Here is a 14,935-nt window from a genome sequence, read left to right as displayed (position 1 = left end):
AAAGGGTAGGGAGAGTAACAGCTCTATTTCAGCCATACTGACAATCAGCTATTGCCTTGGGATTTTTGTTTTTGCCCAGGGAAGTGGTGGAGTCACCATCCCTGGGAGTGTTTAAGGAAAGGTTGGACCTGGTGCTTAGGGACATGGTTCAGTGGGTGGCATTGATAGTACGGTGATGGCTGGACCAGATGATCTTGAAGGTCTTTTCCAACCTTAATGATTCTATCATTCTATGATCCAGAGGGAGCTGTCAGAGAGTGGGTGAGGGTATATGTACAGAAAGAACCAAGTTTTGGGAAATTGAAGAAGTTCTTGGGTTTGCGTGTGTGCACTAGAAGAACTTGTGTTTGAAGGTAAGAGAGGTGCTGCTTAGAGCAGGGAGAGACTAACCAAGGACAAAGGCTCAAGGAAGTTGAAGCATAGGCTTAGTATTGGAGACTTCAGATGTGGATAAGGGAGCACAAGGAAACAAAATACCTGCTAGACCTTGAAGAGCTGGCAAGCTAGAGGCCACAGGCACAGGGTTTTCTCTATAGAGCTGTGCAAAGGCAAGTGGGTATAAGGAGAAGTAAAAGAACATGTTAAACCTCAAGTCAAGACAGAATAAGGCACCGAAGAAGGTCTTTGCTGATTGTTGAGGCAGACTGAGCAACTCAGCGGCTGGTGTGCCTCAGAAAAGTTTTGGGCAGAAAAGATGAAAACAACTTTAGAAAGCATCTATCAGCATTATATGAAGGTGGATATGTTAAGAGTTAGGTGGTAGGAAAACAACAGCGATTGAGAGTTTTTTTCAAGACAGATCTTTTAATTTGAAGGAATGCACTGCAGCCAGGAATCCAATTCCCTCATAACTGAAGAACAGGGCCCTACTGTATGTAGTCTTCTGTATTTCTGTATGTGGATGTATTCCTATTGTTATATTTTGTTCTGTCTTTGTTACTTGCCCACAATAGTGTGTAAAATGTTCAGATTTGTACTGAGACTCAGCATTTATGAGCCTCCTTATTTTGTTGATAATAAAACCACATTTAATCAGCTTTCTGTTCTTGTAAAGGAACAAAAGAGCTACCACCTGAGAATTTATAAAACAAATTAATAGAAAATACAGTTAAGAATTGATACGTGTCTTCATTATAACTAGCCAAATTTTTTCTTCCAGGGAACATTCCACTGAAACCGTGGCACTGTATTCTAACGAAACCATATTAATCCACTAGATGCACTAGATATCTAATATTTTAGAAAAAGATTCAGCAAGTTTCTAAAGAAAAAAAGGAAAACAAAAAACCACCACAACAGTGACCTATTACAAAATAATTTTGGCAAATACAAAATGATAAGTTGCTTGGCATTTTTGATAAAGCAAAACACTGCTTTAAACTTGTGTATAGATAATGAACTGGCAGCCTGCATGGGAGCTTTCATGACAGTGAGATAATAAACACTGACATGGATAAATTGTCATGAGTTGAACAAAAAAAAACCCTGTCAAATTATCATCTTGATGAGGGTGGTGCATTTGGTTATAACGAAAACAAATGTTCTGGTGGCTCCTTCCAACAGTAATTTTGCTGTCCAAGATGACAGAGTTAGTTCTGAGAAACTTTTTAATTGTTTTATCCACATAATGGTATACAGATCCCTTTTATGTCACTGGACAAGGAAATAATCTTAACAAAAAAAGCTAGATTTCATACCAGAAGTACCACTTTTATCTTCAATTATTTATTTGTGGCATCACAAATGAAAATAATTGTGTAGCATGATGGCACTGTTGGCACAGTGGGATCCGTATTACCCACGTGTTTGAGCTGGATAGGATCCAGTTCAAAGATTATGTACATACACATGACTTAGGTTTAATACAGAAATGTTTCCAGGAGTCCTGATAGCAAGAATCTCTGGAATATTTCCCTCCAAACAGTTCTGAGGGTCTGCAAAAGATAATTGCTTTCACTATAGTTCAGCTGGATTCCCCCCAGTGTCTCAGCAGATGCTTGTTGCATTATTAACTGCCGCCTATGTCGCTGAACACTATGGATGCAGTTGTATGAGTCTAGTAGCTTCGTTCTCAAATTCATCAATCTCCTTGAATCATGCAGATGGGGAGTCAAGGTGGCTGGATGATAGAGTCACATCAACTTTCTGTGTGGTGTTGGCAAGAAAAGCGGATCTGCTTGAATTACTTTTTGATAGCTTGATTAAATCTGGTTAAATCTTTACTTTAGGGTTTTACTGTAAATCCATAAACTCAGTGCATGAAAAAACAGATAGTGTCTGCTTATCTCAGGTTTTTGTGAGCAGCATTACATGAAATTAAGAGCAGGGACTTGAAGTGTGTAGCCTGTTGATCATACACTTGAACTGAATCTATCATCCACGTTTCTATCATAGTTAAAAAGTTGAAAGCTATGAAAAGACATACATATCATAAAAATAATAAGAATCACATTACCCCAATTTCAAAAACTTATATTAAAAATTAAGGAAGGTAGGAATGATTTTTTTATCCACAGTATACTCATTTGGAAAACACAGTAAATTATTTTTGATGATACGTTAAGATAATTTTTCCATTTTGATACTTCCAGTAAATATTTCAGATCTTTTTCTCAGAAACACAGGTGATTATATTTATTGGTTTTAATCTAGAAAAATGTGGGGGTTTTATACCATACCTTTCTTTGTCTTTAGCAATATCATAAGCTCAAGATACTGACCAATTTCTTTGTCCTTTAAATGTTACATTGCTACTGAAACTTTCCAACACTGAATATTTCACTGATCCCTTTTTCTCTGCCATCTGTCTGATCTGGCCTCTTTCCAAATAATACTGCTTTCCCAATAGATATGGTTGTCCTGGTACAAGAGTTTTCAGTCAGGGTAAAGACAATCCACATTATGTTCAGTTGTTTCTTTGATAATGGGTATAAACACTGAATAGCCATGTACACTTACAGTTTGTAGATTTTAAGATGCAAACCAAAAAACGCCGTTTGTCAGAAACTCTGGCTTGTGCTCTGCTTTGTTGAAAAACTGACACTTAAAATTAGTTCTTTTCTGTCATTGTGTTCTGTGTTAGTTTGTTTATTTTGACAATTAATTTACAGTGTCTGTATACTGTTGCAGAATGGGTATTTTTAAATTTGGTTGGCTGGTTAAAAAGTGTCAAGTTCCAGATTATATACAGTATTGCAGAAGTGTTAATTCATCATTTAGGAAATAGATGTCTTATCTTAGGAGTTCAACTTGAAATGTCTTAGGAAAGATAATGTATTTTAGAAGCAGAGCACTTAGCCATGTCATTTAATGGACTGTTAAGTTGCACACAAAATCACTAATCTCTTCTTGACCAGTATCTTAACAATTTTAGATTTATTTAAATTATATAATGTCATTGTATATTGCTTTAGATATGCCATCATATCTAAGGAGATCAACATAGAAAATATATCCCATAGATCTAAGAAAATGCAATGCATCATTAAAAATACACATGATAAAGCATTGTATTTTATGTGCGCAAGTGCATTAACTGTTAAAAAGGTGGAGAGGTCTCATTTCCCCTTCTTCCTTTATGATGGAATCACTTTCATGCTAGTAATTAAATAGTGCATTTTATAGTGAGCAATTGTAATAAAAACCCATCAGACACTGACAACTTCCTTCAAAAGCAGCATATTACATTATAGCCTCAACTACGTAGATCATCTCTGAACAGTGATAGAATTTCTTGTTGAACAATTAACTCTCTGTATCCCAGAATATCCCCCACAGAATATTTTGCTTTTTGTTTGCTATTGTACGCACTCCCATGCTTAAGGGAGAATGCTGCTCTTTCTTTCTTTCTTTGGGCAATTAATGTTTTATGTTACCCGTGGTCCTAGTTTTGAGAAGCGATTTTCATCCATTCAGCTGAAAGAGCGAACCTTTGTTTCCTGGAATCTGTTTCTATGTCCTAGTCACTTCCAGATTCTCGCCTAGGAGTTTGGAACAACTGTCCCCTCGGGCAGCCAGCTGCAGAGTTAACTCTGAATCCTATGAGTGGTGACAAGATGTTGGGAGTTTGGTCAGTAGTTTGATGATACACATGGAGAGTAACTCAAAGGCATTTGCACTGTTTAAGTCTTCCTTAGGCCATAACTTCAAGACCTGTGTTTCGTTTACACAAAGGCCCTTGTCCAGTGCCCTGGCAGTATAAATATATTGCATTTGCTTAGCCTGTTCTCAAGTGCAGGAGTCGTGCACGCAGCCTGTGTTCTTTTGAACTGTGCTGATAATCTGAAAGAATGGTTGGGAAGTGTTAAAAGGGGAGCCATGAGTGGCTGAAATCAAGGCAGTTGAGGACAATTTCACTCCAAAAGCAGGTATGATTGACACAACTTCTATGTTAAATGGCATCCTACGGAGTCCCTACCTTGATAATTTAAAGAGCTCTCCCAGGAAAAAGGGAAAATACCATTTATTTTCTGCTTTCCAGCTGGAATTCCAGAAGGTGTATTTCCTGCACCAGAGTAAAATTCTATAACAGGAAAGTTCTTCCTCTTCTTTTGGGCATCAGTGTGTTCAGTATGAAAAGCAATTTACAGTTTATTAATTTTTCCAGCGTTCCAATTAGTGGGTTACTAATACACTATCTGAAAGACTTTCTTTTTCCCAGTGATCAGCATTCTGTGTAACCTGCTGGAATTGTATCCAGGTTCCATTTTGTGCAATTATAACATTTAGTTACTGTACTTTCTTTGCTAAACAGACACTCAAAACCTAACTTGTAGTGCAGGGTATAGCTTTACAATCGGATGATATTTATTACTCTGGAAAGCTGTTTGGAAAACACCTCACAACCTGACTTACATGGAAATGAACATATTCTCATGTAAATTGCGTAAGAGGAAGCTGGCAGAATCAGCAAGTACAAACCAGAGTCTGTGTACTTCACCAAAATTTGCCCAAAGGCTGGGAAGCTGCTCAATTACTGGGTAGTATTAATATTTTATTTTTACTGTGAAACAGATGTACTTTGCCAGGTTTTTTTCTATGGGGAGGGGGCTGGCAGGGGAGAGGGGAAGAAGCCTTAGCATGTTGTGTGTGTTAGATATAAATAGAAGTGTGATCAATTCCAAACTTCAGCTAGCAGCTTTGCTGTCAATTCCTGTGAGATGAGAACTCTTGTATTTATGAGATTCAGTATTATTTAATTACACAAATGTGGTCAGAAAACTGTCTTACTGACCAAATGTGGAAATGAAATAGACCTGGATTGTGACGTTAGGTTTTGTTTCTTTTGAGAAGCGGTATTTTTTGGATTAGCACTGTTGACCCTGATTCGTGTTTTTGTAGACGCATAACTTGATTCCTAAAAGCAGGCCTATGCATGGAATCTAGTTTAAAATGTTTTGGATATTTTGGGGAGGTTTGAGTAATGACATTTGGAGAGGGGAAAATGTACTTCATGTGACTAGTAACAGATAGATAAAAAATATTTACCAATGCTGGTTGCTTTTGTAGGCTCTTAGTTTCCAAATTAATCTGAGAATTGATTAGTCTGTAGCATTGGATTTATTTATTTATTTATTTATTTTTATGGCAAGGCTCAGACCATCATCGTGCCAAATCCCAAGAGGAAATCATGGCTGGAATACAATTACTGCCAGTGATCCACGTCTTTGCCTCTGCAGACCTGGGTAAATAATGCTTGATCCATGACGAGTCTGACTACTTTTTGAGGAACTGCCCTTTGCATGTAGGGTGTTCTTGTACTGGAAGATATACTACACGGTAGCTACAATAACAGCTGTTGTCCAAGAGTGAATCCCCGATGGAAATTTAGCCTCGTCTTGTTTCCTTGTTCTTTTCCTTCCCGTGAAAGCATCGCTGGTGTTGAAACTCTGTAGAGCGCGGCTGCTGTATGACCCTGCAGCACCTCTGCTTCCTGTGTTCGTTGTCGCTCCTCCATGGCTGAGCTCAGTACAGGTTCATCAGTCTGAGTTGCCTCAGAAAAGCTGTACCTCCTAAAATCAAGCCATAAAATTGAGCCCATACCAAATGCTGTGCCTTTCACATCTGAATGAAGAAAGGACTTCAAAGTCAGTGAGACCACTCAGAAATGCTAAAGCTCAGCATATGGGGTCAGCATTTTTAGTATTTACCCCCTTTGAAAATGTCTATGCTGATTTATGTTTTGAAACACTGTGAAAAAGAAGCTCGCCCCGCACCCAGAGCCATACACCAAAATATTTTGAATAGCAAGGGCAGCAGAACAAGTCAGTCATGCTAACCTTGCACTACACAGACATCTGTGAAAATTTCACGCTTCCATGAGCAGATTCTCCAAAGGGCTGAATTTGGCTGTAAGTCTCTCAGAGAATGATTCCATTCCTCCTGTGCTTTTTTGGAGGTATGTTTTTAATTGTCCTTGGCATAAAAATATTGAAAGACACAAATTAAATAAAATGTCTAAACAACAGGAGGGGGCAGGCTTAAACTGACAAAAAGCAAGAAAATCAGACTAGCTGCAAACCTGGAAATGCTGTTCTCAATTCCTAGCATGTGCAGGAAATGCAGCGCATATGGCAAATGGAATCACCTGGAGCTAGGCCTCTTTGTTGCACCTTGGCACAGGAGAGCGGGAACAAAGCAGAGATGCGGATTTTAACCCTCAGTTTTCTGTTGTCTGGTAAGAATCAGTTTAATCCTATCCTTATACATGGTTTCCAGATCACAATTACCAGATGTTAAAAATAGACTCATTGTTAAATATCCCTGCTGTGCTTAAATGTGGATAACAGTGCCTTTTTGCTGGTTAAAAACTTTCAGCATCGTTCTTTCTAATGTTTAAGAAGAAATACATATGAATGTAATTGTACCTTCTGGAAAAGTTGAATTTGATTATAACAACACTTCATTTATGATGCTCTTTGCAAAAGCTGTTTCTGGTATTCTGCTAAGTAAGCCTCTCAGTGTGTCTTAAAATCACTAATGAATCAGTCTTTAGATGAAGACAGTGCAGGTGTGGCAGCATATCATCATACAGGGGAGGAGAGCGAAGTGTGAGGATGTAAATATTTACTACATCTTACATGATGTCGAGGAAAAGAAAGTTCTTAGGATAGAGCATTGAACTGGATAATGTTTTTTACTGTTCATAGTGTACTCATCATGAAAAGGATCTTTGAAAATTTGAAAACATTGCTAACTTTCTCTCAAAGTTGGAAAACAATTTTCTCAGGAAAAATTAAACAAATTTTAGAACATCTGATACTGAGTACTTGGCAAGTTATTTTTTGGAAAAGCTGAATTGATCTGGTTAGAGAATTTAAAAACAAAAGGTTTTCTGAGGTTGTCAATTTTTTGGCATGGCATTTTTAATTTATTTGGAAAAAGAAGAAGGATAAAAATCTTTAGAATGAAACAAAATAGTTTCAGGTTGATGCAAATCCATATTTTTTTTAATACAAGAGACCCTCCACAGAGCCCCAAATGCTGCTGCTTCTGCTTCCTTTCCAGCTCTAAAAATTTTTTTTGGTTGCAGCCTGGTCTACCACAGATTCCTTGACACCACTAAGTATGTGCCCTGACTGTCATAGAAATTTAAATACGTATCTGGTCAATTTTCCTGCACAGTTATATATGTTTCTCTGCACTTCGTGCATTTCTAGGACAAGGTGGGTAGTAATTATTGTACATCAAGCTCTGAAGCACAAAACAAATTTTACATGTTTATTTTACAGGGATATCATCTCTATGACAGGCCGATTTGTACACCTAAATGATTAACTGGTATCTTATATTTTGAAATATTTAAGCATAATATAAATTCATGGGAATATCTATATATATATTTAAATTGAAATAGGCTTATGTGGAGATTTTCAAAGTAGACCTAGAAGAAGAAATGGAAAAAATTCAACAAAGTGCTTGTATTCACAAGCTTGTTTTTTGTACTTAAGACAATTTGTTCGAGCCCTTGAAAATGGGGAAGCTGTAAACAGTGGGGCTTTCCCTCTGCACTGGCATTTTCTCTGTTAAATAAAATGTTTTAAATATTGCTGTATATTGAGATAGTGTAATTATTCTGATATTTAAACTATATACAAAGCTAAATACAATTTTTATATGTCATGTTTAAAAAGAAAGTACAGTGTTAGGAACATAGTGCAGACTATGATGCCTGAATTGTCAGAAAACCAGTGTGTGTGCTCAGCTGAGACAAGGAAAGCAAGGGCATTTTGTGGTGTAATTAGCAGTAGTTGGAAAGTAGGACTCTACTTTTGAAAAAAGTTTCCACAGTTGGATTTGATTAATCAAAATTAGCCATAGTCATATTGTTGCTACAGTCTGTTTTCAAAAATAGTGTTGGTGCACTGAAATTGATTTCAGAGTTATCAGGAGAGATGAACATTTAAATATATGCAAGTCTGTGAAGCTGTCTCTGCCTGTGTAGGCTGATTTTAATAGACACAACTTCTGTGTTTAGCTATAAGCTCTGGATAGAAGGCTGTTTATTATGTGGGCACTTATTTTTGGGTTGTCTCAATATGCATCTTTCAGCAAATATACCTATTTCTTGAAGAAAAAAGAAAAAAGAGAAGGTGATCAGTGCACGAATGAAGAGTTTCATAGGAGCCAGAAGGCAAACACAGGAAAGTAAATCCAGCCTACTGGATTACAACAGGTTGGTAAATACAAATGTTATGACATTTCCATAGAGCTCTTTCTGTAGAGACAATTCTTACTTGCAATGTATCATGTTTTATCATAATCATATTTTACAAAGGAATATTTTCAGTTTGCTTTACTTAGGAAAATTATTTGATGTTACTGACTAATAGCACCAAGGAAGATCAGAGTTTGAAAACAAAAATGTAGAGAAAAGGTGTTACAGTTCATCTAAATCAATCATTATCAAGGTGCTTTGGGATCTGTTGTTTTTGGTTTCCTGTGTACATTCAGAATTCCTTCTTGTGGCCTAGATCTCCTGTAATATTGAATCATAGAATCATCAATATGTTGAAGTTGTAAACCCTACTCATACTTTGCAACAGTGCTGGGAATTGAGACACTTCTAACTCCCCTGAACTTCCTGGCAAAGCTGCAGTTGAACTTGGTACGAGTGAGAAGTGTCATTTACTGGCTTTTGTCAGGCATGATGAGGTTCTGATGAAATGGTCTGTGTCAGTCTGAATTGCTTTTGTTCATTGCACGTGGAGTGATCCCTGAGCAGAGGAGAGGAAACATAAGTGAAATATTTATTCAACATCAAGATGCAAAAATTTAGACAGCATGTTGCAAGTACAAAACTGGCCTTTTGCTAGGACACTGACATACAAACTGTTCTTCCTTTCAACTCTTCCTTTTTAACTTTCTGCTTATTTTTTTTACCTGTGTAAATATGTAAACAGCTTTCTATTTCTAGGATGCACTAATGTCAGTAGTAAAAGAAGTACTGACATGAAAGGTTAAACTACTGTGGACAAGAACTTCTGAACTATTCTAATTTATTTCTAATTTATTTCATCTCTGACTATTCACAAGTAGAGATTGGCAGATAAATTCTACTAATTCATTTTCACAGACAGCAACTTTTTAGTTCTTTTGCAGAGAAGTTAAGGGGAGAAGGCCGTATTTTACTGTCTGCTCTTAACAGTCTTTGAAGTATTTCATTGTAAGTGTCTTGTTTGAGAGTTTTTTAAAACGGAGAAATATTTTCTAAAAACTAGAATTGTTCCTCAAGAAGAAGGCTGGTGCAGTTTTCTAATATTGTCCTGCTTGGCAAATTTCTTCTGACTATCTCAGTGTAAGGTGACATACAAGGACAAATGACAGAAGTGATGGGTAAAAGATCCTGACTTTTCTGTTCTTATACAGTTTGGCTGACTGGAGTCATTCAAGCTTATATATGCATGTACATACTGTTTATAATAGTAATTATATGATGAGGAGTACAGTGCTCAGCTTAGCTTTTTCTGAAAGATGAAACGAAATATTTTGTTTTTATTTATATTTTATGTAACAACAAGACTGGTTTTCTCAATGTGGTGAGCGTATGTGACACCTCAGTCATCCCTGTACCGTCGCTTTATCTTTTTGTTCCAGTGAATCCTTTCACTAATTTTTAGCAAGGCTAGTTTCAATGCTTGATTGCATGTGAACTGACACAACAGCCTGCGGCCTATTTTGATTTCTGTAGATTTTTGCCTATGCAACTTGTAATAATTCCTATGAAGCTGTCACAGTCTGTTCTATCAAAATTACTTACAGATCCTGTTGTTCAGGAATCATTGAAATGATAGATTGCTACAGTCTCTCTTGCTAATGTGTGCTTAGGGAGTCCTTCATTTACACGATAGACTTATTCAATTTTTGGTGAAATGTGGTTATTACTCTTGTACAGAAGACACATGCTCAATCTAGATATGGCTTGCTTATTTTTTAAACAAATTGTATAAAAATACTTACCCTTTTGAGACTGATGACATGGATTACAAAGTTAATTCACAAAACTTTTCAATTAACCTTACAAATTGCCTTTACCTTGCCATTTGAAGGACTGAGTGTACTTCAAAGAACCAGGCTGTAAGGAGGGCTGGCAAAGAGTCCAGCTGCCACGGAGGCAGATGAAGGCATGACTTATGGCTCAGGGTGATTGGAAATCACGGGAAGCTAACTGGGAAGTAAACTCTGGGTCTGCACAAGTGAATTGCTCTCTTCACCAGCTCAGCCATACTAGTTCCATTCCTGGCTGTATGTCGGAAGGAGTGTAGTTAGAATGGACCAGTACCAGTTGTGGAATTGTGCATGAGAAGATTTTAAGCACACAAATGTTTGAAGGTGCCGGACGTGTTGGAAAAATGTAGTCTGAATCTAGCTAGTTTATATTCATAGCATATTTATTCAGCCTTTTGTAAGAAGAATGGTGATACGCTAGTCTCTTGGTTATAATGCCTTTTCTTGTTAAGTCATCTGGGCTGTGACTGAATAGTGGTGTGGTGAAGATGTAAAACTGAGGCAGAAAAATAGAGAAGAGAATTCTAGGTGTGATCCTGCAAATGTTTATTTCTATCTCACTCTCTCTGAAGGAACTGCTCATGGTAGCAGGGTGTATCTGCTTAAGTAATAGTTAAGAAGGTCAAGCCCTATGCTTCAGTCAGGAGCCTCTTAAACACTATAAGCATGTAGGGAAACATGAACTGTGAGGGATTCAGGGAGCTCTTGGGAACTGCTTTTTTCATAAACTCAACAACTGGCTGCTGACTGCACCTTATGCAGTATCTTTTGTTTAGGGTCTTACATTCTCAGTTGTACTTTTAGTTCTAGCCAGGCATGTGTAACCACATACGTAAGAGAAAGAAACTAATTGGATTGTATCATTCAATTTCAGGAGCTTTATCCACCCTATCTTGTAATTTTTACTTACATGTGTAATCTTTATTTACACGTCCTTAATTTGAATGGGATTACTTGCATTAGTGTTAATGTGAGCAACAGCTACAGGGTTAGTTCCCGTATGTGTCAGTGGTGCCAAAAGTGACAGAGTATGCAATAATTTGGTTACACTTTCAATTATAATATGAAATTAAAGAGCTTTAATTTGGAGCTGTTGCTCTGAATAGCAAGTATTGATATTTGTAATTGAATTCTGAGGTAGAACTTTCCATACATTTGTGATGTGGGAATCTCTCTCTCTATGTGAGATTCACTTGGCGGGTGAATGATCACCACTTAGGAACAATATTATATCCTGCATTTCAAGAGTTGGAAGGATTGGAATCCGATTTTAAGGTAAAACATTTAATCTATTTCGTATCTTAAAATTCGATAGTCTGAGAATTGCTAACCTAATTACTAGGTTAAGAAACATTTGATAAATATTTGAGTACATGCTGTGATTAATTTGTATTAGAATTGTGCTTTGAACTAATGTAATTCCTGTGGGTAGGACCACCTGATGAGTCAGGCCCTGATCCTGAAAACTGCTCCAGGCAAACCTCCAATAAAAACTTAGCTGTGTGGAGCAATTTTCAGGATTGGATGCTAGCATTCAACATAGCATGAATAAGGGTTGCAGAATGAAAATAAATTATACTGTAGCCAATGTGTTTCCACACCTACAGTCTTGTGTTTTTTCTCTTTTTTTTCCCTTTTTTCTACCTGTATAGCTTTTGTTTGTTGGTTTGTTTGTTGTTATATTTGATGTATATGCAACTTTCAGCCTTCAGGGAATTGAACATAAAATGTTGGGAAATGCATAATTTTGGCAAATATTCCTCCTTCAGTGCCTAAGTCTTTTGCTGCTGCACGATGTTCTCAACTTTTACAGTAAAGCTTTCTTTCACATGGAGTAAATTTCTCCGAGTGAAGGAAAATAGTGAAGTGGTGAAATAAAATCTGCAAAATATGGACTAAATGAGATATATCCCCTCGCTCCCAATGAAAATCAATGTGAATAGCTGAAAATCTGTTTATACAACATTCTTGCAGCATTTTAAAGACATGTATTATATCAGTCATTGTGGCTGAAAGTTGCTTTATATATAGGGACCCTGACTCCAATATCATAGCTTTTTTGACTAAGAAGCAATGGTAGATAGTGGATGTAATCCTGTTTGCTCACAGTAAGTGAAACTGTGTAGGTCACCTCTCTGATACAGGAGATGCAAAATCGTTTGTGCATCCAAGTGCCTGGAACTTTCTGGAATCTGAATTCTTTCTTCATGGCCAGCTTCATCACTGATCCTGGATGGGTGACTCAGGGCTCTGCCAACACCTTGGTCTTTCGCTCTGCAGAGTCTATTCAGGATCACATCAGCCATGTTGGCTGCCAGTATATTATGATTTAAAATCCTTCCATTATTTTTTTCCCTTGAAATCATATAAAGGATATTCACAGTCTGACCTTGAATAAAGACATCAAGTTGCCATTCGTGCTAGGTATTTCTAATGTTCATATGTTGTAAACTGCTGGGCAGCAAAACCCCATTGTCTGCAATCGTGCTAACACTTGTAGCTATGTGAGAAATGGCTTGATTTCTGGAAAGAAACATAGGTACAAAAATACTCAGGTTTGGAGAAACTGCTTTTGGAGATGCAGGAGTAAAGTGGAAGAAAAAGACATGGTTTTAGGTGGCCAAAGTTTGCTAGTAGATTGTAGTCTTGTTGGAAAGAACACAGGATTAACCTACAGATGAAGGGATTAAACCTAAAGGCTCACCTGTTGTTCTTAGTTATATTAGATGGTCTATTAGAAAATATTGCTTTCTTAGACAAAATCTTCTTGTCCTTTATCTGTACACACCAAGGATACTACTTAGATACACAAACTCTGTGGAAGAATAAGGAACTGATATGTGAAAATTACAGAAATAGTTTGACATTCCAGAAAAAATAGGAGTTTCTGTTGAATGAACAATAGGCAGTCTGGTAGACTTAGATAATTGTCTTAGCATCATTAATAGCTCAACTTAGAAGAGAGGATTTAGGAAATTGAAATTGATATGTCCAAATATTGAAATGAAGAACAAGATTTGCATATTTTTGATGGCAGAGTTATTCATTATTCAAGACGTGTGCTCATCTGCAATAGAAGTGAGAAGACCACCATAGACTGCAATGATAAAAAGCAAGGGCAAAATTTGGCCGTGACTCAAGGGGAAATTACTAATCTTTCTTAATTTGTTCTGAGTGTGGATGTGCAGGACTCAAAGACTCTAACTTCCAAGAAAATGTCTTCTTTCGTCCCTCAGCTATTAAAAGTCAGAGTAATGTCAGATCGCAAAAACAGAAAAAGCTTTAAAAGGGTTATTCTTTTAAAAAGGTGATTCTAAACTCCTGTTGAAAGAAATTACAAAGTATAAATGATAGCCACCAGGCCCTGTGTTTTCTGAGTTGCTAGGGATTTGGCCACAAAACTCACATAAAAGTCAGTGGGAGTTACTAAAATCAGTGGGAGTTGTATACCTTGATCTCAAATAAACCCGGGAAATCTTGGAGAAAATGACAATCAAAATAGTGGGGAAAAGTATAAAGTAGCGGAGTAGATAATACATGAGTAAATGAGCCAAATATCTAGCAAAATGAAAAAGATGATGGAAAACAAGTTGGATGGAAAAGAGATGGTTGAATACATTGAGTTATGTAAGGGGGAATTCACAGGGTTTCAGAAAATACAATTTCATGAGAAGCTGAAGGAAAATGGAAAGGAAGTCATCAGGTATAATTGCTGTAAGGAGCAGCCTCCTGCTGAGACAGGACAGGTTTACCATCAACACTGTAGAAATACATCCTAAGAAGTACAACAAACATAAAAGCAGATGTATCATAAAATCAAGAGGTAGAAGAAGGAGTTTGTATACGCATACAAACATACCACGTGTAATGTAGAACAGACAGAACAAAGGGGGAACTGTGGTGGGGAAAAAAAAACATAGGAGAAAATGGACAGTGTACTGTGGTTGAGGAAGAAAGTTGACAATAGAATATGGCTGACAGGAACATGGGAAGTGCTCTCTCCACGTTAGAAGGGTGATTCTGAGGAAAGTAATCAGCATACTTTCAGCAGGTCATGAGCTTTTACCAGCACAAGGAGAAGCTAGTTCCCTACAAGTGCTGTATTTTATCCAGCACATAAGTTCGGCAAAATAACTCACTAGTCCCATAAAAAGAAGAACAACAAAACATAGGATTTTATCTGATATGTGATGTAGTTTCAAGGTCCAATTCACTTCTGATACTTAAGATTTCAAACATAGTGGGAAGCTTCAGAAGAAACATAGGGCCATTACCACCCACATTCCTTTTGCTTTTACACAACTCAGGTGCTTATGACCCTTATAAAATCTCATCCAAACAGGAGTGGGTAAAAGCTCTTTTCTCAAAAAGCTACTCTTTGGAAATCGCCTTCCAGAGAGGCAAGCAACTAAACAAGAAGTTGTTGATA

The 14,935-nt window shown here is 37.1% G+C and overlaps 1 protein-coding gene across 7 annotated transcripts in view; it reads left to right on the top strand.

Annotated features, from left to right (window-relative positions):
* The window catches only part of LOC310901912 (uncharacterized protein), a 95,619-nt gene that overhangs the window by 6,901 nt on the left and 73,783 nt on the right, over window positions 1-14,935 (top strand). For 2 of the 7 annotated variants that reach the window (XR_014586278.1, XR_014586279.1), the window contains 3 exons: window positions 5,592-5,684; window positions 6,547-6,676; window positions 8,551-8,674. Coding sequence is in view for 4 of the 7 variants with exons in the window: in XM_083842530.1 (XP_083698656.1) it covers window positions 5,592-5,684; window positions 6,547-6,655 (202 nt within the window). In the remaining 3 variants the exon portion in view is untranslated. Of the gene's footprint in view, window positions 1-1,159; window positions 1,729-5,591; window positions 5,685-6,546; window positions 7,498-7,730; window positions 7,959-8,550; window positions 8,675-14,935 lie in introns of those variants that run through there. The other 5 variants (XR_014586280.1, XM_083842530.1, XM_083842529.1 and 2 more) reach the window with 3 other exon arrangements.

Source organism: Anser anser (genome assembly GCF_964211835.1).
Source record: "Anser anser genome assembly, chromosome: 6".
Taxonomy (NCBI): Eukaryota; Metazoa; Chordata; class Aves; order Anseriformes; family Anatidae; genus Anser; species Anser anser.
Note: the sequence above shows the minus strand (reverse complement) of the source record. Positions and strands in the feature narration are given on the sequence as shown.